We start from the raw sequence: 23,165 nt of genomic DNA, 5'->3' as shown, positions 1-23,165 counted from the left end.
ACATAAACTGGCCAAGGGTAGCCATGTTTAATAATGCCATTGCCTCCATGGCTCTTAGGGAGGTGGCCAGGTCGGGGGCGCGCTATACTTGGACCAACAAGCAGTTGGCCCTGATTAGATCTATGCTAGATAGGGGTTTCATCTCGCCCGATTGGGAGCTGGTTCATCCTCTGTGCTCGCTAGTGGCTGAGACCAGAATCGGGTCAGACCACATTCCCCTAATTATATCTTCAGGGGAGGATAGGATTCGTAGAAGCCCTCGTTTCTTTTTCGAAACTGTCTGGTTTGAAAACCTAGAGTTTGACTCCATCTTCAGAGCGAAGTGGTACGCTTGTGTTAGCCAGGTGACTAACCAGCGGGGCCCAATGGACTTTCGGATCGCGGCAGGGAGCCACCTCCGGGTCGGCCTTAAGGGATGGGGGCCAACGTGGGCCGTCGGGATATGGTGCTCCGGGAGGGCATCCTTGGTGAGATTGCAAGCCTTGACCAACAGGCGGACGCACGGCCTTTCTCTGAACAGGAATGGGCTCGTCGCTACGCCTTGGAGGACCAGGTGCAGTCTCTCCTGCGTGCGGAAGAAGAATATTGGAGGCGTCGAGGTGGCCTAAAATGGACACTAAAAGAGGACGCTAAGGGCATCTCCAGCCGTTGGCCCCCTAGGGGGCGCCTAAAATCGCCGCCTGGGGGTGAGCCGGCGCAAAAAATGGGCCTGGGAGTCCCCAGCCGCCGGCCCCAGGGCCGCCCCCAGGCACGTTTTAAAATAAAAGAAGTTCAGCGAAGTTCGGCTTAAACACGATAAATTTCGGCCAAACACGATAAATTTTGGCCAAACACGATAAATTTCGGCACATTTCGGCGAAGTTCGCGGATTTTCATTACATAGCACATATACATAAACTAATCTAAAGGAAAAATTGGCTGAAGTCGCCGTCGTCGCCGCCATCGTCGTCGTCGGCCTTCTCCTCCTTGACGCGGGCGCCCCTGCTGGACCCCTGCCCGGCGTCGCCATGGCGGACTAGTGGCGGCACATCGTCGTCGTCGTCGTCGCTGTCGTAGATGACGACGACTCCGCCTTCGTCGCGGCCGCGTCGATGCTCCGCGAAGCGAAGCAGGGCGGCGCACTGGCGCTCCTTCGCCTTCTCCAGGCGCTCCTTCTCCATCGCTATGGAGTCCCTGCGCGCCCATTCCAGGGCCGCGTCGTCACCGTCGAGCTCTGTCGTCACCGGCGCGGCCGGCTCCTTCTTCACCGGCGCAAGCCCCGGCTCCGCCTTTGGGTTGACGAAGAGCGGAGGAGGAGCCGACGAGTAGGCGCGCCGGCCGCCCTCATTGATGACGATGCCGGCGCTGCGAGTGCGCCGGCCGAGCGGCGTCTCCGTCGCGGGCTCGGCCTTGACGCCGAGCAGGGCCGGAGTGCCGGAGGAGTGCGATGAAGATCGGGTGGAGGAAGAAGAGGAGGAGGACCCGAACCTCCTTGGCGCCCATGGCCCGGCGCGTCGGTGCTGCGCCGGGGCGGCCGCCCTCGCCGGGTACGCCAACGGCGGGTCGTTGCCGCCTCGAGGTACGTCAGCACGCCCTTGAGTGTGCGGCCGGGGACGCCCCACCACAGGTGGCGCCCCTCGCTGTTCTGCCGGCCGCCGACCACCAGCGCGCCGTTGGTGGACGCCAAGCGCTGCTGCTGGCGGCGCTCGAAATACGCCGCCCAAGTCGCGTGGTTGTCGGCGGCGTACTGGGGGAGGGAGAGTTGGGCGTCGGTGAGGGAGGCGCGCACGACCTCGACTTCCTCGGCGAAGTACTTCGGCTTCGCCACGGCGTCGGGCAACGGGGGAATGGGAACTCCCCCGGCGCTGAGTCTCCACCCCGTCGGCCCGGCGCGCATGTCCGGCGGCGCCGGGATGTTCGCCTGGAACAGGAGCCAGGACTCCTGTTCGCGGAGCGAACGGCGGCCGAAGCCGTTGGCCGCCGCCTCGTCTCCGGGAAAGCGTTCCGCCATGGCGATGGGCTCGGGAGAGGTAGAAAGATAGAGGGAGGGGCTGGGTGGCGGCGCTCGGGAGAGGTAGGGAGAGGGAGGGGCTGGGCGGCGGCGAAGGGCGGGGCTGGTGTGGGCACAGACGAGTGCAGGCCACCGGCTATATAGCCGCGCCGCACCTGTGTGTACGCGTGCGAGGGAGGAGTGGCGTTGGCGCGCTGTCCCGTGACGCGCCGTCCGTGAGGAATCAATGGCAAGGCTGACCGGCGGCAGCCTTGGCGTTGATTCCCCGCGGGAACCGAGGCCGTTGGGGGAAGACGAGGCGCCGTGTCGTTGACGCGGCTGGCCCGCGGCTTTTTCGCACCAAAACAGCTCGCCCCGGCGCCCCCGGGCGCCCCTCAGAGCGTCGGGTTCGGCCTGGGTCCGCCGGCGCTGTTTTTGGCCCAGGCCGGCGAAAATCGGGCTCCTGGGGACGCGACTGGGCCGTTTTTTGGCGCCGGCGCAAAAAAATCTCTGAGGAGACCTTTCTGAGACGCGGCTGGAGATGCACTAACACGAAATACTTTCATTCCTACGCCAATGGGCGCCGGCAAACTTGATCCTAGTCGATCTCATGGAGCCCACGGGTCGGGTGCTCACCACCCTCACACTCTGTAAGAATAATCTGTACCTTTCCGCATTCAAGAACCCGTATGGCGACTGATTCTCATTTTATAGGGACAATAATCCAAGTTGCCGAGCTCCGGGGGTGTCGTTCACCGGCGACTATCAAGAGATTTTCGGACTGAGGGGCCACCCAGGTTGGGACCATGTTGGCGTTAATACGATTCACGCCCGAGCCCAATACCTTGTGCATCTAGGAGCACACTTCAACACAAGCAGAGCTACAGGGAATAAATTGGGCGGGCCAAGCTGAAAGTCAAGCCTAAGTTTCTATCCGCATGGGCCCACTTTTAGCACTAGGCTCACTGTTTTGGTACAAACTTGGGCAGGCCATAGCCTTGTTTTGTTTCAACATAGCTCCGCCACTGAACACAAGGGCTTGGGCGCCGGCGCCTCCCTCCCATATTATGACTAAAAAACATTTCATTTATCAAACCAATTAAAAATAGATTGATGTATTTCGTTGGTACTTTTGTATTGCGAAACAGCCGTCAGCTCAAGGGGTGTTGAGCATGCAGTGTGGCTTGCTAGCTGGTGAACGTAAAGCGGACGTGGATGTTCTTGAAGGCTGCCAGGTACAGGTTGTCTTACCGGAATGAGTGCTTCACCTTAAGTTGGCCCTTCTGGTCACTGAGATTGATGTGGAATCATACCACGGGGCAGCCCTAGCCCAACACCTTGTTCATCCCAGGAGCCCATTTCAACACAAGGGGTAGGGGGCGGTGCCCCCCCCTCCCATATTATGACTTAAAATATTACATTTATCAAAGCAGTTAAAATTGGGTTGATGTGTTTTGTTGATACTTCTGTAGTACTCCATGTGTGTGCGTGCGGGCGCGCACACACACTTAGGGGATGGGATTGCAATCCCTAGAATTTTCAAACCCAAACTCAAAATACATATGGAGATTTGTCTTTTTTATTTCCCCATGTGCATTTTGAATATGGATTTGTTTTTTTGTTAGACAGAGTTCGGGCGTGCGGCGCAGGTGGACCAAGATTCAGACTTATGCAGTCGCCCGTGATAGAGAACCTCGTCCACCTCTAGCTCCTCCACATATAGTTGCATTTCTTCCCTCCTGCACGCGATTAGTCGAACCACATCAGAATAACTAAGTGCTCCTCCACATATAGTTGCATTTCTTCCTTCCTGCACGCGATTAGTCGAACCACATCAGAATAACTAAGTAGAATATCACTAGCTTCAGTCTGATTCATACGGTCGTGCTACTGCACAAGTCTGAATCTTGGTCACTAGTTGAATTTTGAAGAATGTAATTTCTTTCTATAGTCGACATGTGCTGCTGGAAGTGACAGCAGAAATTTCCTCGCTACTGCTGCAGGCTCCAAAATAAAGTTCTCTTTTCCACTAACACATTCCACAAGCATTTTATCAGGCGTAAACCCATTAGTCGTGGCTTGGTCCTTACGCGCCATGGCCGGAACCAGATTGCACGTTGTCCTCCCACTTGTATTAGTGGCTGTAAATGAATGTGCCAGGGAGTGATCCGTCGCCATATGCTAGGAAATGTAGGCATATGCTCTGCTACTTGCTTCCATAGGAAAACACAATGCTTGTCATTCGGCATTGATTCTTGAGTCTTGACACTATATGCCTATGAAACCTTCTAAATGTTCTTGCAGACAATGACTGAAAATCTCCCTGGAGTAATGGGAGCTACCGCTGTTGCATTTAAGTTAGTTTGTCCCTCGTGAAGGGGCACCAGCTTCACGCACCGGAGTTCCAGACGACGCAGCCGGCGGTGGGTTGAGGACAGCCTCCTTGGCCGTTGCTGCTCTGTATGTTGCCGTTTATCCAATTCCGCCAGCCTGGGATGGTCGCATAGCAGGCCTAAGTTGAATTACAGTACTTAACATGTGGGTCTGATATGGGCACTAGTATACCACTCCTTTTGGTTATTTTTTTCTCTTCTGCGTTTTAAGTTTGCCAGCTTTAGTAGCTTACAACATTTGTTGTATTTCTGTCTGTGGTTGCACTTTCTTAGTGCTGGTCTTAGGTATTGATATGCCCCGATTTCGCATTAGTAGTATTCGACCATCGAAGCAAATATTTCTGGGTTGGTTAGTAAAATGATTATTTTAAATTGTATTAGGAAGTTAACCCTTGAATATGTGGTGCCTTTTCTGGTTTAGAAGAATACGATGATCATTCAAGCCATTGCATTGTCAGGTGTCCTTTTGACTATTAGAATGCCGTGATGGGTATGGTTAGTGAAAGATTCCAAAAATACAGCTTTCACGGTAAATTTGGTGGAAGCCCCATTATTGACTTCACCATTGCCGGAAAAGAATTCTATGAGACCAGGTCTCACGCAAGACCCATCCTGATGGATGACACGTGGCATTCACAAATCACAAAGTATCCCCCCACCCCCCACTTAAAATCAGGAGGGAGATTAGATGCTTTGTGATTTGTGAATGCCACGTGTCATCTATCAGGACGGGTCTCACCTGCTAACCGTGAGACCTGGTCTCATATAATTTTTTTTCCACCATTGCCCATGGCAGCTTTTGTGAAAGACTCTCATGGTTGACTTGACCCATGTCCTTGGCCACTTAGTGGAAGCCTCATGACTAACTTGGACACTTGATGGAAAGCATCGTTGAAAGTCCTCCTTGGTGTGCTGGAGAGCTTGTAATCCCTGCCGACTAGCACATAGTTGTCATGAAAATACTGCCAGCCTTGTATTATACGGAGAGATAGTGGTAACAATCAGAATCCTCCTCAGAATTGGGCCACTACTGTCCTAATCTGAATTTGATTGGCCCCAAATGGATCTTAGTGAAAGTTCAGCTCAACACGATTCCAGTCTATATATATACATCCTCTTCTTCCTCTTTCGAATAGCAGAGCAGAGCATATCCGCACTCTTCTCCATGCATCCCCTCTACATATTATTACTTGGGCTTCTTCTCTTGCCCACATCTTGCTGCTCCTCATCTGCACCCGCAAATGATACTCTCATGGCGGGCCAAGTGCTCACCGTTGGCGATAAGCTCGTCTCAAGAAACGGGAAGTTCGCACTCGGTTTCTTCCAGCCAGCAGCAGTAAGCACCATCAGTAAGTCGTCCCACAACAGCAGGTACCTTGGCATATGGTTCAATAAGATTCCAGTTTTCACTACTGTGTGGGTTGCTAATAGGGAGGAGCCAATCGCCCACCCCAACATTAACTCAAGATCTCAGGAGATGGCAATCTTGTCATTGTCATAAAACATGCTGATCCTGGCACTAAATCCCTTGTTTGGTCCACTCACATGGTCAATATGACACAAACTAGCAGCATAAACACCACCACCACTAGTGCTGCCGTTCTCTTGAACACCGGAAACCTTGCTCTGAAAGTCACAGATGGCTCAGGCTGGACGTACCAAGGGGGCTTTTCGGCCCGCTCGTGGCCCGTTCGGTCTTGGCCCGCTAGGTCCTGGATCGCTATAGAAATTGGACGGTCCGGTCTTCCAAATTGGGCCTGAAAAAATGTCGGTCCGTTCCGGTCTTTAACCGGGCCGACCGAGCGGACCGAGAAAATACAGCGACAGCCGCCGCCGTTCCTCGTCGTCGCGGCCACGGCAGCCCTCGGGTGAACCACCGTGTCTCCAAGCTTGCCCTTCCCTTCCATTCTCACCTCCCCGTTTCGTCTTAGCATCTTGCCGCCGCTCGCCGTCGCTGTCGTGTGTGCACTGCAGCCACTCTCGAGTTCTCGACCATGGTATCGACCACAACTATTGCACCAGTTCATGCCATGGCAGCGGTATTTCTTGCCATGGCAGCGCTTTTCGCCGTGCAGACAAAGACAAGTGCCATGGCAGGCACTTCAGCAGAGCAAGCACGCACGTAGGCCACCAATCGGATCGTGGGAGAACGCTCTGCCGTGATTTTTGGATCATGGGAGAAATGTTCGGCCCTGATTTTTGGATCGTGGGAGTAATGGTTTGCCGTGACTTTCACGTCCAACAGATTAGGCAAGTACAGTATTGTTTTGGAAGGCTCTAAATTTAGCGGCGGCTTCCTCTAATCACGTGTCATCGATCCCACGCAGCCGTTCCTTTTATTGAGCCGAACAGAAAATAGAAAGTACGGAAGAAAATGGGATTGATCCAAAAAACATGGTGTCATTTGACGACCTTCTCCACGTTAGATTTGATCCGCTAATCAGGGCAAGGCCCACACAGCGAAAATCATGGGCTCATGCACGCGCAACATTACTTGCATGCAACAGAAAAACTGCTAAGAAATACATCGTGTGCTGGTTCATGGCTACATCAAAAATCAATCAAACAACAGCCGCGCTGCCCAGCGCACTTCCACAGCATGTCGCCCACCTCGCCGCAGTCCCTTGCACGTCGCCCACCTCGCCGCTGCACCCATGGACGTCGTCGCCGGTGGTTGTTGGCCGGTCCGCTCGGTCCGGCCCGGGCTTTGCCGCCGCTGGTCCGGTCCCTAAAAACAAGACCGCCAGGTTCGTCGGTCCGGTCCGGTCCGGACCGCCGGCGGCAGGTCCAAACGCTGGCTCGGTCAGGGACCGGATAGGCCCGGACCGATATGGCCCATCATCTGACCTACTGTTGTGGCAGAGCTTCGACTACCCAGCAGATGTTGTGCTTCCTGGTGCCAAGCTTGGCTGGAACAAGGTTACCGGCTTGAATCGCCATATCATCTCAAAGAAGAGCCTCATTGATCTGGGTCTTGGCTCATACAGCCTTGGACTAGACACAACCGGTCACAAAGCATAGTTGCTGCCACTCAGAGCCAATGCGAAGAAACTTGTCTCAGAACCTGCTCATGCACTGCTTATTCCTATAACGCTAGCAGATGCTCTGTCTGGCATGGGGAATTGCTTAGTGTGAGTCTGGATGATGGCGTCGTTTACACTTCTAAAGATACTCTTTATCTCCGTCTTGCTGCCAAAGATTTCTTGCCAAGTTTGAGAGAAACCAAAAGAAAACCAAATGTTGGAATTGTTACTGCCGCGAGCATTGCTGGTATTGGGTTACTCATTTTCATGTTGTTGTTACTGATTTGGAGGATCAAATTCAAGTCATGATGTGGTTTCCTGCTGATATACTATGGCAATCAAGATGGTGATGCTGGAATTATAGCCTTTAAATACACTGATTTAGTTCATGCTACTAAAAACTTCTCGGAAAAGCTGGGAGGAGGGGGTTTTGGTTCAGTATACAATGAGTGTTAAGTGACCCAAAGACTACTATAACCGTCAAAAGGCTTGATGGTGCCCATCAAGGAGAGAAGCAGTTCAGGGCTGAGGTGAGCTCAGTTGGACTGATCCAACATATCAACCTAGTAAAACTGATTGGTTTCTGCTGCGAAGGTGATCACAGGTTACTAGTGTATGAACACATGTTAAATGGGTCTCTTGATGGTCATCTATTTAAGAAGAGAAATGATGCCACCGCTGTCCTAAATTGGAACAATAGATATCAAATAGCCCTAGGATTGTCCTACTTACATCAGAGTTGTCACAAATGCATCATACATTGTGACATTAAGCCAGGAAACATACTATTGGACGCATCATTTGCTCCCAAAGTTGCAGACTCTGGGTTGGCGGCGTTTGTGGGAAGGGATTTTAGCCGAGTTTTGACTACGATCAGGGGCACTGCGGGTTATCTTGCCCCGGAGTGGCTTAGTGGAGTTGCAATCACACCGAAGATCGACGTTTACAGCTTCGGCATGGTACTGCTGGAAATCATATCAGGAAGTAGGAATTCCTCACTTGAAACATCATACTACACTAGCAGCAGCAGCAGTTACCACAATGTCGAGTATTTCCCTGTACAAGCCATCAGCAAGCTTCACGGTGGAGATGTGAAGAGTTTGGTGGATCCAGAATTACATGATGACTTCAATTTGGAAGAGGCTGAAAGAGTTTGTAAAGTTGCTTGTTGCTGCATCCAAGATAACGAGTTTGATCGGCCGACTATGGGTGAAGTGGTCCGGGTTCTCCAGGGTCTACAGAAGGTTGATATGCCCCCCATGCTAAGGCTACTTGCAGCTCTGACAGAACACTGATGCTGCAACTTTAGTGTAATAATAATAATAATAATAATAATAATAATAATAATAATAATAATAATAATAATAATTCGTAGAGTAGTTCGCTTCGTTTCAACATTTTTTGTAAAGTTGTAATGTGAAGCGGAAGGAATAAAGGAAGGAGGCAAACTTGTGGTTGCCAAATCATCCGCTATTTACGTTTTTTATTATGGTAAGCAAGTGTAGCAAAATATGGCTGTGCTATAAATTTTCTATTGATGTGTCACTTGTAAGCTGCTTGGATGATTTGGAAAATGCCAAAATGTTCAAACTTAACTTAAAGAAGTCTTTGAAACTGTGCAAAAGTATGTCTGCCTTGTTGCAACTATAATGTTTTCTGTGATAGCATGGCCATGGACTATGGCTGAAGTGGAAAACAATGAGTTTGATCTGCCAACGATGAGTGAAGTGGTTAATGTTCTCTGAGTGAAGCGGAAAACGATGAGTTTGATCTCCCGACGATGAGTGAAGTGGTCCGGGTTCTCGATGGTTCTGTAATGCCAAGACTACCCGCAGCCCTAAGAGAATCAATCATCTGATGCTGCAACTTCAATGTAATAATAATTCATAGTCCGTCCGTGTTACTGATTCTTGTTCCAACAAATTTTGGAGTTGTGATTTGGATGATTATGTATGGTATGCAAGGACTGACCACTGAAAAGTTTCCTTGCAAAGCATTGTAGCAAAAGTATGGCATAACTGCATATATACATCGAGCAAGAAAACTTTGCAGCAAAGTTTGCAATCTTTTTTTGTTTGACCGGAACTACGGCAGGGAAAGCCAACCTGCACCAAGCTTTTATTGAATTAATTGAAGAATTTGGCGCAACCAAGAGAAAACAAGGAAAAGAAAATATGTTACAAGAATAAGGGTAAGTTCAACTTCTTTTTCCATTAGGCCGTTAGCTCATGAACTGGTCAATTGCATAAGACTGAACTAAAGACAAAACTGACAGCGGCGCTTATCCATCATCTTAGACACCTGATTTCGCATTAGCTTGAGATCCTGGAGCAAGTTTAATGCTAATCTCCAAGTTCACACACCAAAGAAAAAGAGAATAATAGTCCTTAAATTCTTAAATGCTGAAGAATATAATAAAAACTGGCCAATTCTAGACATGAGAAAGGGAGCAGCTTCAACATAAAGGAGAGAATATATCAGAAATCTTTTTTTCCCGAGAAAACACAACAGACCTTTGCGTTTCATTCCATTGAAATGCAGAAATCTTACAATTCAATTGAGCGACAGTTTCAGATGTTCTCCTTCCCCCCTTTTCTAAATACGAGATGCACATTATCTAAAATATGCAATGAACATGTGAACACTTTTCATTTTGCTACATATGGTTTCTATTTTGGAATAATTCTTTTGGGTATCATTTTTATCCATTTAGGAAATATTTTTTCTTTTTTATTAGTTATACTATTTTTATATATTACACATTTCACAATTTTCTTTAAGTCTGATAAAATAATTAATTGAGAAAAAATCCTAATGGGGCGGTGCGGGACAGGCCGACACTCTGGGCTATGAATTGAAACTCATGAAGCAATGTGATGAAAGCTCATAAGGTCAGCCCGACTAAACTGTAAAATAGAGTAAAAACATGGCAAGACCAAAGGCACCCCCACCAGGCTTTATGCAAAATACATGTGGACGCGGCCATGAAAAGAAATCAGGTGAGTGGCTCGGCAACGGCTGTATGCCGAGACGATAAAAGAAACTACATGGGTAGCTCCTCACTGGTAATTTATGGCATAAATGATGAAGCAACATTGGAAGCTATTACGTGTCCAGAGGCGCTATCTCTAGCAGAGGATCTCATGATTCAAAATTTTGTTATAGCCTCAGATTCGAAACAGATTGTTAAGGATATAGAGAAGGGAAGTTTGGGAGCTTATGGGAACATCATTAGAAAGGTTAATATGAGGTCTCAAATGTTTAGTTGTACTTTTTCCTTTGAAGGCCGAGTTGCTAATAGTGATGCTGGTAGGTTAGCCAAGTTCTCGCATCCACTCGATCAGGAGCGACACGTGTGGTTGGTTCAACCCCATGATCCATTTTGTATCTCATAACATGTGGATTTTGAGCAATAAAAGTGATACCCCTAAAAAAAGAGTAAAAACATTTCCTCCCCTAAAAAAAAGTAAAAACATTTCCTATATGGGCCGTGCCCCACAGGGCGAGGAATAGGAGGTCTCCTCCTCCCATCCCTCCGCCGTTGCCTCCCAGCCTCACCGCCGCGGCGGCCGGAGAAGAGTGTACCAGCGCGAGATGTTCGGTCTCGGCCCTGACCCCGATGACCCCGACCGGCCGCCTCCGGCCCGGCCCTCCTCAGCTCCCGCGTCGGCGCCGGCAAGCCCGAGCGCCTCGCGGACCGCTTTCTCCTCCGCAGGTTCGCTTCTCCCTTCCTCTCGCCTCATATCCCACTGGAAGAGTTCAAGACTCATCCGTGTGCGTGCTGTGCGTAATAAGTTGAACCACATCAGACTAGTTTTACTTTCAGGCTAGATTCATACGGTGGTCTGAATCTTGGTCTACTAGTTGGATTCTGAAGAATGCTAGTACTGTATTTCTTTCTCTAGTTGGTTGACATGTGCTGTTGGAAGTGACAGTAGAAATTTCCAAAATGAAGCTCTCTTTTCCATTAGCATATTATTCGCATTTTGTAGCATTCGACCACTGAAGCAATTTTTTGTGGGTGGGTTTAGGTCAAAATGCCATGATCATTCAGCCCACTGCCTTGTTGACTGACCTTTTGACAGTCAACATGCCGTGAGGAAATGTTTGTGGGTTAGCACTCCCTGGAGCTCAACATTCTTCATAATTGTAATGTTGATTGGAAGGAATAAAGTAAGCATTGCAGCAAAATATAGCAGAACATATGTTTTGTTGTTGGGATAGTTCGATGTATATCCTTAAATCCTTGAATCAAAGGAAGATGTTGATATTAGCTCCCACTACGTGTTCGTCATCAAGAGCCTGTATAGCCTGGTCATGCCTCATGCTCCCTCGATGGTGGGGCCTCTTCGCGCACGACGCCAGCACTACAGTTCTGTGTGTTGCCACTTCCCCTATTCTGCCAGCCCGCCATACTCATTGAAGCCATTGCCATGAGGGTTGATGAATGGTAAGTATGCATTGTCCACTGAAACTCCTCGTAGATAAGCTATGGTCCACTGAAAGTATGGTCTTATTCTGCTAGCTTAGGACGGTTTCAATGCTTGTCCAGGCATAAGTTGAAATTTGAGTACCGACTTAGCTTTTGTTGATCTTCTGTGTTGATATGCTTTGAATTTGCATTTGTAGTGTTCGGCTATGCATTGAAGAAAATATTTTATTGGTTAGTTAGTAAAAGTGTTTTGAAAAGTTCTTTTCGAAGATAGCCCTCTAATATGTGAGGTACCTTTTCTGGTTTAGGTTAATATTAATATGAAGGTTGGTGAAAGCCGCGTGATTGACCTGATCATGGTCCATTGAAAGTCCTGCGTTGCAGTTATGGTAGTACAACTTTGTATTTATGGTACCATGTTGTGTATTTATGCTAATTATGTCCCAGTGTGAACTTAATTGACTTCCCCGTCTGCTTCAGTCTGCTCAACACTTGCCCTTCCATTCTATATAAACACCCACTCTGATCGTGGGATTTATTTGTGGCTAAATTGGATCTAATCTATGAAGCTGAAATTTTTGAAATTGATCTAAACTAATGTACAGAACCGATCTAGTCTATGGAACTGATCTAGTGCCGCGCCCCTGGGGAGAGAAGATTAATCTCCCCGGGGGCGGCGCGCTGCGGAAGTGGTGGAAGGTTCTAGGATCGGCGTCGTGAGACTAACCGCTCTAATACCATGTGGAAACTATAGGATGGATGAATATTATGTTTTTATTGATCTGACCCTTGTGGGGGTATATATAAAGATACAACGGAGGGATAGAGACTTGGAGTAGAGGACAAGTTACACGTGGTTCAAACCTATCCTATCTCTATCTCTATCTCTTATCTCTATCTTAAACATAGTTATACTTCTAATAGGCTGACAACTGACTGAAAAGCAGCATGCCATGAGGGTTCTTGACGTATATACTTCCAGTTGTAGCAATGGACTGGAGGCGATATATAGAAAGAAGCTCCCTCGCTGTTACTTATTTAGGATTTGCCGACATTGTCAAATTACGTCTAGCATTATATTGATGATTATTCTCCCTCAAAACAGAGCGCTAAGACTTGCTGTTCTGTGTGTTGCCATTTCCCCTATTCTGCCAGCCCATCAAGCTCATTGAAGCCATTGCCATAAGGGTAGATGAATGGTAAGTATGGTCCACTGAAAGTCCTCGTCGAGAAGCTATGGTCCACTGAATGGTAAGTATGGTCCTATCCTAGGCATAAGCTGAAATTTCAGTACTGAAGATGTGAGCCTCATATTGGCACTAGCACCATCCCTTCTGGTTCATTTTTGCCCCTTTTCTAGCTCTTTTTTTGTGTGTTTTAAGTTTGCCGACTTTAGCTCACAACATATTGTATTTCTGTGGTGTTACTTTTCTGGGGAGGGAGCTTTTGTTGATCTTCTGTCTTGATATGCCATGAATTTGCATTTGTAGTTTTCGACTATGCATTGAAGAAAAAAAATTGTTGGTTGGTTAGTAAAATGGTTTCGAAAAGTTATATTCGAAGACAGCCCTCTAATATTAATATGAAGGTTGGTGAATTGTAAGCTTGGTGAAAGCCTCGTGATTGACCTGACCATGGTCCATTGAAAGTCCTGCCTTGCAATTATGGTAGTACAACCTTGTATTTATGGTACCACTGTTGTATATTTATGCTAATTCTGCCCCAATGTGAACTTAGTTGACTTCCCCCTCAGCTTCAGTCTGCTGAACACTTGCCCTTCCATTCTATATAAACACCCACTCTTATCTAAATTATTCACTCTTTTTCACCATGCCTCCCCTCTACATACTACTCGGGCTTCTCCTCTTGCACACTGCTCCTTGGTGCTCCTCTGTAGCTGCAAATGAAGACACTCTCACATCAGACCAAGCACTTGCCGCCGGCGACAAGCTCGTCTCAAGAAACGGCAAGTTCGCCCTTGGCTTCTTCCAGCCAGCAGCAAGCAGCATCAGTAAGTCCTCCCGCAATGCCACCTCCCCTAGCTCCAGCTGGTACCTTGGCATATGGTTCAATAGGATCCCAGTTTTCACCACCGTGTGGGTTGCTAATAGAGAGGAGCCCATCACCCACCGCAACCTCAACCTGACACAGCTCAAGATCTCAAGCGATGGCAATCTTGTCATCGTGAACCATGCCGCCAAAACTGAATCCATTGTTTGGTCGACTCACATTGTCCATGGTCGAACCAGTAGCATAAACACCACCGCCTCTATAGCCGTTGTTCTCTTGAACAGTGGAAACCTTGCCCTACTCGCAAATAGCCAAGACATGTTGTGGCAGAGCTTCGACTACCCAACAGATGTTGCGCTTCCTGGTGCCAAGTTGGGCCGGAATAAGGTCCCCGGTTTCATTCGTCAGTACATATCAAAGAAAAGCTTAATTGATATTGGTCTAGGCTCATACAGCATTGAACTAGACAACACCGGGATCGTCCTCAAGCACCGCAACCCCTCGGTAGTGTACTGGCATTGGGCATCCTCCAGAACATCATCGTTGAATCTTGTACAATTAATCAAGACCACGTTAGATTTGGATCCCCGGACAAAAGGTTTGATTAACCCAGCTTATGTTGACAACGACCAAGAGGAGTACTACATGTACACTTCACCGGACGAATCATCGTCTTCTGTGTTTGTCTCAATAGGCATCTCTGGTCAGATAAAGGTGAATGTTTGGTCACAAGCCAACCAGTGTTGGCAAAGCATATATTCTGAGCCAGCCGATCCCTGCACTCCTCCTGCTACCTGCGGACCTTTCACGGTCTGCAACGGCATTGCACATCCATCTTGTGACTGTATGGAGAGCTTCTCCCAGAAGTCACCGCAGGATTGGGAGTTTGAGGATCGAACAGGAGGATGCATCAGAAACACACCTTTACATTGCCGCACAAGTGGTAACAACAAAAGCATGACAAGTTCAACAGACATATTCCACCCCATTGCTCGAGTCGTATTGCCCTACAACCCGCAAATTATAGATGTTGCTACCAGTCAAAGCAAATGTGAGCAAGCATGTCTTGGTTCCTGCTCCTGCACTGCTTATTCCTATAGCAATAGCAGATGCTCTATCTGGCATGGGGAATTGTATAGTGTAAATCTTAATGATGGCATTGATAATAATTCTGAAGATGTTCTTTATCTTCGCCTTGCTGCCAAAGATTTGCTACCAGGTTCTAGAAAAGAGAAAAGAAAACCAAAGGTCGGAGTTGTTACTATTGTAAGTATTATTGGTTTTGGGTTAATAATGGTCATGCTGCTGTTACTGATTTGGAGGAACAAATTCAAGTGGTGTGGTTTGCCTATATATGACAATCCAGGTAGTGCTGGTGGAATTGTAGCCTTCAGATACACTGACTTGGTTCGTGCTACTAAAAGCTTCTCAGAAAAGCTTGGAGGAGGTGGTTTTGGTTCTGTATACAAGGGGGTGTTAAGTGACTCAACAACTACTATAGCAGTGAAAAGGCTAGATGGTGCCCATCAAGGAGAGAAGCAATTCAGGGCCGAGGTGAGCTCAATTGGACTGATCCAACACATAAACCTAGTCAAATTGATTGGTTTCTGCTGCGAAGGTGATCACAGGTTACTTGTGTACGAACACATGTTAAATGGGTCTCTTGATGGTCATCTATTTAAGAGGAGCAATGCAAATGTTGTCGTCCTGAATTGGAACATCAGATATCAGATATCCCTAGGAGTTGCTAGAGGATTGTGCTACTTGCATCAGGGTTGTCATGAGTGCATTATACACTGCGATATTAAGCCAGAGAACATACTTCTGGATGCATCATTTGTTCCTAAAGTTGCAGACTTTGGGTTGGCAGCGTTTGTGGGAAGGGATTTCAGCCGAATTCTGACTTCATTCAGAGGAACTGTGGGTTATCTTGCCCCAGAGTGGCTTACTGGAGTGGCGATCACACCGAAAGTCGACGTTTACGGCTTCGGCATGGTGCTATTGGAAATTATATCAGGAAGGAGGAATTCCTCACCTGAAACATCGTATAACACTAGTAGCAGCAACAGTGATCAGAATATTGAATACTTCCCTGTGCAAGCCATCAGCAAGCTTCATGATGGAGATTTGAAGAGTTTGGTGGATCCACAGTTACATGGTGATTTCAATTTGGAAGAGGCTGAAAGGGTTTGCAAAGTTGCATGTTGGTGCATCCAAGATAATGAGTTGGATCGGCCAACAATGGGTGAAGTTGTCCGGGTTCTCGAGGGTCAACAGGACATTGATGTTCCTCCAATGCCAAGATTGCTTGCGGCTATAACTGAACAATCTGGTGCTGCAACTTCAATGTAATAATAATTTCTAGCCCAATGTAATCTTTGTTAATTTCAGCAATTTTCTTATAAGTTGAAATGTGGAGTGTAAGGAATAAAAGGATGGCAAGCTTGCAGCAGCTAATTAGCTGTCTCTTATTATTTAGGTGTTTTAATGTCAATTATGTGTATGGTTTGTTCAGAGATCTATATATGCTCTGAACTTCAGAATTTATAATTGCAGTGCAGGAAGGTTACTATTAGTATGCTTAGGTACTATGCCAGCTATGGATTAATTTTTTTTTCAAACTGTACTTAATCAAACTGCAGCAGTTTCTGTAGTTCTGCAAGTAGGAAGATATCAGATCTGAAAGTTGTAGATGGATATGATGAAGAGACTACATCGGCTGTGTAACCGCCCGGTATTTCCAAATTTCTGTGTCGGTTGTATGATCCTGGCTAAGCCAATCATGGCATCTTGGATTTCAGTGTTGCGCTTGCCCTTTATGGGGTGCCAGCTGAACCAAGAGAGCCTTCAAAGACTCTGAAAAGAATGCAAATGCTTTACTTTGACCTTAGTATAGTCATGATCATGAACAAGTTAACAATCGTCATTGCAGCATGTATGTTTGTGCAGTTTCTTGGTTTTTTTCAGCACAGATGGCGAGTGGGAATCATGACACCGGTAGGATATGTAGGTGTTTTTTTTCCTATGCAGCCAATTCTGGTCTACGTGAATATAGTTTGTGTCACAATATTCATATAGAACATGGAAGACGATATGCCTTTGCCCAGGAACTGATGACTTGAAATATATAAGTATCAATAAATCTCCTCTACTTCATGAACTTGCAAGGTTATTTGTTTTGTTTCCCATACAATAGAAATTTCTTATGCAGATCATCTTTGCGTGTGTAATTACGGGCTTTTATATATTCACTCATTCTATTTATTTATTTATTTATTTCAGTCATATATGATGCACTAGGACCATGATGTTAACTTTTTTGCTCTTAATAAGCAGGTTTATTTAGGTACTATCTACTCAGTTGAACGACGAAGCTACTACCTTGGACTGGACAAAGTCAGTGGCCACAAAATCTTTGATTCCCATGAAGTTGAATTTGTTCGGGAACCGGACGCTGATGTCGTTGTTGGTCACAAGCTCACTAGCAAGTGCCTCTATTGTTGGAGGGCTGCTGCTTATCAGCGTCTGTTGAATGCATCGCCGGGAGAATTCAAACAGTTCCCATGATAGAGTTGTTACGCCAAGAAAGAGAGGTGTTTGTGCAAGGCACAGAAATTGAACCTGAATGCTAAGGTGAGGCCATACCAGAATGCCAAGGTGAAGCCATACCAGAATGATGATGGCCAAGGTTTTGTTCAGGGAAATGCATGCCAAGGTGAAGCCATACCAGAATGCCATGCCTGACAGTGTTGTGGCCATGTGCTTTTGTATGCTCAGGTACTGCTTTACATCCCTACTATTTCTGTTCATCTACTATGACTGTACTAGTTGTTTTGGGTTTTTCTGCACATTATATATTTTAGGACAGGTTTTCTTATAACATTTGTTTATATGACCCTTCCTTGACCGAACATTTTTTCACAAGTATTTTTTTTTGTTCGAAAAGGAGGATATTTTGACAAGCCCGAGTCTGACAACATTGCACATTGAAATGCACTTACAGATAACTGTTGTTTCTGAAGAATCAAGCCAAAAGGAGACACTGGAAATCACGCCAACAAACTGATGAAGATAAGCCTCTGAAATACTCCCTCTATAAACTAATGTACAAACTGATGAAAGGTTAGCCTCGGACATACCTCTCAAAGCTTAGTTCAGAGATAAAGGTTGGTAATTCAGAGAAATTTAATGTCTGACATGTGTGGCTCACCTTTTTGTTCTCTTTAATTTGTCTGATTTCATGCGATGAACACACTCGAGAGCTGTGGTTGGAGTATTGCTGGGTCCCCCCCCCCCCCCCCCCCCCCCCCCGCGGCTCCCGTGTCGTCCCCAGCGGGCGACCCGGGGGCGAGTAGGGTTTCCCCCTGCCGCCGCCACCCCTCCCTACATCTCCTCCCCTCGCCGCCACCTGAGGGACGCCTGGCAAGCCCCGGCGGCTGCCGATGAAGGTGGCGGCGAGGCCTCTCGTCGCTTCGTTCCCGCGCGAAGGACCCCGGTCACCGGGGCGGCGGCCCCGGACGGCGAGGCGGCGCAGCCTCTGCGACAGGCGGCGTGCGCGGGATGTGACGGCCGGCGTCCTCGGCTGCTCGGGCGGCGCGGATCCGGCGGGTGGTGGTCGTGGCGCGGTCTTCTTCCGCTCCAGATCTGAAGGTCGAGCTGCTCCTCCTCCTCTGCTCACTCCTCCCCTCCGGTTGTGTCCGATCTGCAGCTTTTGCTGCCAGTTCCGTTGCTGGCGGGGTGCCGGTGGCATATCTCGAGTCCGGGGGAAACCCTTGGTCGGATCTCTGACCACGGCGGTGAGGGCGCATGCGCGCATCGCCTTTTCTCCTTCGAGGCACCGCTGAGGTCTCTTGTATCCATCCCCGTCCCAGATCCCGGGTGAAAGCCCAAAACTCGTCTCGGGTTGGGCGGTGGCGGCGTCCTGCACGTCGTTCCCTCCTTGGAGGCGCCGCCTTGGGTTTGTCTGGTTCTCCGGGTGAGTGGTGCCGAGGTAGGAGAGCGCTCGTCGGCTGCGAGTCCAAGCAGAGGCTTCCCAAGCTCCTTGGGTCTTTGCAGCTTGTTTCTTCAACAATCCTCCCAGTGGTTTTCCTTCTGCTCTCGGTGGCCCCGGGCAGATGGCAGTGCAGCTACTGGTGTGCCTTCGGCGTGGTGAGGACTGTGAGCTATGCCTGCTCTGGGTTTCGACCGGCACCTGCTCTTGCTCTCGGGCGAGCGCCCAACGACCCGACGGTGCGGCGACTTCGAGCCTAGGCGAGAGGATTGGGGTCTTCTTCGGCGTTGGAAGACAGGTTTCGTGATCCCAATCCCACGATCCGGCTGCGCGCAGCTTCTTGCAGGCCTTTGGCTGATCCTTGACGCTACTCTGCTCCCTTATTTCATTCTTTAGTGCTTGAAATAAAATATACAGTGTGGTTTTCTGTAGGTCGAGCTACATGGTACCTCTTATCTTAGCCATCTATTTTTGCATCACGATTCGTGCAGGCACATTTGACTTTTTTGTTTCTCTCGAACGAAACAACATATAAACTTCAAATTTTGCAGAACAACAAAACATTCTAACTACAATGTGGGAAAATCTTTCGTATTTTTTCATGCATCTAAATACTTAAAAAAATTAATCAAACAAAATCTCATTTTGTATATTTATGTCGGACCAAAATATCTGAAAGTTTTTCACACATTGAAGTTTTAAAGTTTGTTTGATCTGCAAAGTTTGAAGTCAATATGTTGTTTCATTTGTGACAAACAAAAAGAGAAATTTTAATATAGTAAGTTAGTTGGACAGCAGACATCTCAAAGCAATGGTGGAGTGTTAAGGATAAGAGGTTTCATATAGCTCAGCCTACACAGGAACTTTCTGATCTTGAAGCCTGGATCCACATTTGTTGGAAGGAATCTTCAATCTTTTCGTGTTCTTGGTGGCGATGGGGAAAAGAAAGGCGCCTTGTTCCCGCATAAAGCAATTGACAAGTTTGTTGGATATACTTCAGCACACCATTGGCATTGGGCCAGACAAGACCCTTTTAGTCGCTCTGAAATATCTTGGAAAGACCGAGAACCCATCTTCCGCTGCGCTTAATATGCTCATGAAGGCAGCACCGTTGACAGCTTAGAAATGAGTAATTCCTAACAGTAACAACCACCCTAGGCTTCAGTTGCCTTACCAACTTAAGTAATCAGCCAATCTGGTTGCGGCTAAAAAATATTTGAGGGTTGGATTTTCAAAATTTGTATTTAAAAATAACCCTTAAACAAGTACGATAATTGAGCCGGCTAGCGTTGCTACTACTAGCTAGTAGTACCATAAACACGCAGTGTACGTGGTGGCTAAAGTACAAGCAGAATAAATGTACGATCTGCAAATCCAGAATGTTTATTCATAGCTAATACATCAAAAAGAGCAAACAACGTTCAGTTCACCCCGACGAAATCTAGACGTGGACTGACGAGCCAACATGAACTGATCGACTCACACATAGTCGGTATTGATGCTAGGTCCTATAAATTTGATTAAAATCAAACTTTAAAAGAATCAAATACACACTATATTGTGAAATGTAGGGAGTATTTCTCTGCTGTATAAACGAACACATTAAGCGCGGGATCAAGATTCAGCAAATGGGCGATCAAGAAGAAGCACAATACATATATAGATCTGCAAATCCACAACATTTATTCATAGCTAGTATTACAAAACAGCAAACAAAGTTTGAGACGAGCTATTTAATTTAGAGTAAACATATGTAGAAACGAGCTCAGCTCAGTACGACAATGGCTATTTTGCAAAACAAGACACACCATCGGTGCCATGCTTGTCGACGTTGTTGTTGATCTGTTTGGTGACTTGGGATCCTGCTTCACACCAAACCAGCATGCAGCCGTCGTATTTGCCCGGAAATCTCCAGGCGTTCCTCACGCAGAACTTGGAGCACGTCATCTCATGCGACACATGCCGCACCTCCTCCGCCATCGCTTGAGTCAGCACGGCGGCTCCTCCTCCTTGCGTCTCCTTCGCCGCCTCGCGGGGGCCGAACTGTTGACACCAAGACATGCAGGCATCGTGGTCCTTACTGTTATGACAGACGGTGAAGCAGTCAGGGACCACACCAGACACCGTCGTCGCCCCAAGCTGGGCTGGGACGGCGGCGGCCTCCTGTCGATACTTCTGGCTGATGAGGCGGCCGTTAAGCTCACACCAATGCATGCAGGCATCATACATCTTACTGTTACCACAGATGACCTCGCAGTACTGGCCGGCCTCCAACGCCAGGAGGAGGTCAGCGACGAGAAGGCCTACATACCATGCAACGATACGTTTGTTGGAACTCATACCCATGACCACCAGGATCGGTATGTGCTTGACCACGTTTATAGGAAAAAATACAAACATTTACTATAACAAATCTATATGATGTGAAAGTATATTCAATAATAAATCTGATGGTAGTTATTTGTTATTGTATATGTTGTAATATTTTTGTTTTATAAATTTTGTCAAAGTTTACAAAGCTTGACTTTGACTAAAGTTATTACGCGGAATAAATAAAAACAGAGAGAGTATATCCTCCCATGAGCGTTTTGTTAGAATATTTGTTATCTTATGGGCGACGTGGACAGCCAGGAGAAAGGTCATCCATGAAAGTATTTTTCAAAGCCTCTGTCAGCGTATTTATTCATTACCAGATACATTGCTTAGATCAAGGTAATTGGAAGGACTGGCCTGTGCAACCAATGGTCATTGGTAGACCGTCGACTGACAATGCCCACGGAAATCATCTCCTGCTAGGCTTGCAAAGATTCATGTGGACCGCGCTGTCGCCCAGTTCCAGTTAGGTATTGGTGGAAGTGTTGCAGTTTGTGTGCCGCGGTGACGAAGGCAGATTCCTGGGAGCTTCGGCTATTTTTATACTTTGTGTGACCGGTTCAGCAACATTGGAAGCAGCCGGATGCCAAGAGGCTCTAGCACTAGTGGAGGGTCTATCACTGCAAAATATGCTCATCACGTCGGAATCTAAGTAAATTTGTTGAAAATATTTCTGGGAGAAGCAGAGGAACGTATCGTTTAATCATGAGATAATAGTTCGGAAGTCAGGGATCAAGGCCACCATGTTTGGTTAGGCCAACCCCATCATCACTTGTGTATTCCCCTTATTATTCATATGATCTTTAAAGCTTAGCAGTTTTTTCTAAAAAATATATTAGATATGCTCCATATCAAAATAGGGTTTGTAGTTTTGTGCCGAGTTGAACTTCGTGGAGTTTGACAAATTTTATAGGAACAAATATAAACATCTATAATAGCAAAAAGAAGTATCTGGTAAATATTGTTTGTGTATATATTCATATGGTAAAGAAACATAAGAGCGTTTAGATCACTACTTTAGTGATCTAAACACTCTTATATTTCTTTACAGGGGGAGTAGCTTGTAATAAAATTGCTCACGTAGGATGGAGTAGTATCAACATCGCGATGTGGTTAATTATAACCTTTATACTCATAGCAAATATGCATGTGCATTGTCACCCCAAAAAACAATCAGATTATGCAGATCTGGTAGAGATAAAAAAAGTCCTAATCAATTGCCAGGATGAGATAAGGACTTTTAAAATGTCATTTCACAAAGTTTGTCTAAGTGATGTCAAGATGAGATAAGAGACTTTTAAAAAATCATTTCAAAAACTAAAAAAGTGATGGTCTCGTCACGACTTGATTTCCTAAGGCACCACAACGAAACATTTTTTTAGCTAAGGAAACTGCATTGATGGACCTTGCCTGAGCTAGACTGATGAATGATATGTCTCGCCTTGACCTAACATAGCGGTGTTTTCCATAACTAGTAAAACTGTCGTACCAGAATAAACATAGTTGTGTATGGAGGCAAAATAGACACTTGGTCATTTTCATATAGCTTACAAAAACTAATCCGCGAGTGACTAAATAAAATCATAAAAATACCTTTGCAGATCCCTTAATAAAACCACTACATAACCGACAGTTCGTTTTGTTCATTTTTTACGGATCTGCCTTAATTTTTCTAAACATTTGCTTAAATTTCATAGTCACTTTTTTAAAAAATACCAAAATATGTTTTGAATACGCCAGCATTTAAAAAAAACATGAACTTCTTTGAAATTATGATGAAAATATAATATGCGAACAATTCTTTAAAATCATGAAAATTTTATGGTTTCCCAAATGTTTTTTGAATTCACAAGTTTTTATTATTTCTCAAATAGGTTTTCAAAATTTTAAATTTTTTAAAATTGATTGTTTGGAAATCCCGAATTAATTTAAAGAAGGGAAAAGAAAAAACAGAAATAAGAAATTAAAAAAACAA

The 23,165-nt window shown here is 46.5% G+C and overlaps 2 protein-coding genes and 1 pseudogene across 6 annotated transcripts; all 3 read left to right on the top strand.

Annotated features, from left to right (window-relative positions):
- The first annotated feature begins 5,527 nt into the window (after positions 1-5,527).
- LOC125528440 (G-type lectin S-receptor-like serine/threonine-protein kinase At4g27290) lies at positions 5,528-7,383 on the top strand (annotated as a pseudogene).
- Positions 7,380-9,262, top strand: LOC147988369 (G-type lectin S-receptor-like serine/threonine-protein kinase At2g19130). Its single transcript, XM_087539288.1, has 2 exons — positions 7,380-8,676; positions 9,238-9,262. Exons 1-2 carry the CDS (start codon positions 8,009-8,011, stop codon positions 9,260-9,262), a joined length of 693 nt encoding a protein of 230 aa, XP_087395414.1. The 5' UTR covers positions 7,380-8,008.
- A 1,614-nt stretch (positions 9,263-10,876) lies between these two features.
- On the top strand, positions 10,877-18,088 carry LOC125528441 (G-type lectin S-receptor-like serine/threonine-protein kinase At2g19130). Of its 5 annotated transcripts, none has more exons than XR_015616595.1 (6): positions 10,877-11,100; positions 11,417-11,558; positions 11,685-11,835; positions 12,973-16,175; positions 17,164-17,604; positions 17,831-18,088. XR_015616595.1 is itself a non-coding variant. In XM_048692920.2 (3 exons), exon 3 carries the CDS (start codon positions 13,648-13,650, stop codon positions 16,177-16,179), a length of 2,532 nt encoding a protein of 843 aa, XP_048548877.2. In that variant the 5' UTR covers positions 10,877-11,100; positions 11,417-11,835; positions 12,973-13,647; the 3' UTR covers positions 16,180-16,407. The 5 variants fall into 5 exon arrangements, 1 of the variants encoding a protein (XP_048548877.2); XR_015616591.1 differs by having other exon boundaries at positions 11,417-11,835; positions 17,164-17,460; positions 17,527-17,604; XR_015616606.1 differs by lacking the exon at positions 12,973-16,175 and having other exon boundaries at positions 11,417-11,835.
- The last annotated feature ends 5,077 nt before the right edge of the window (positions 18,089-23,165 follow it).

The sequence above is a fragment of the Triticum urartu genome, chromosome 1A, assembly GCF_056163025.1.
Source record: "Triticum urartu cultivar PI428250 chromosome 1A, HENAU_Tu73, whole genome shotgun sequence".
Classification (NCBI taxonomy): domain Eukaryota; kingdom Viridiplantae; phylum Streptophyta; class Magnoliopsida; order Poales; family Poaceae; genus Triticum; species Triticum urartu.
Note: the sequence above shows the minus strand (reverse complement) of the source record. Positions and strands in the feature narration are given on the sequence as shown.

Excerpts from the sequence above, each read along its gene's own strand:
- LOC147988369 (XM_087539288.1), top strand. The coding sequence starts at position 8,009 with ATGTTAAATGGGTCTCTTGATGGTCATCTATTTAAGAAGAGAAATGAT. Across the intron at positions 8,677-9,237 it reads CTTGCAGCTCTGACAGAACA|ATCTGATGCTGCAACTTCAA; the intron begins CTGATGCTGCAA and ends AGAGAATCAATC.
- LOC125528441 (XM_048692920.2), top strand. The coding sequence starts at position 13,648 with ATGCCTCCCCTCTACATACTACTCGGGCTTCTCCTCTTGCACACTGCT.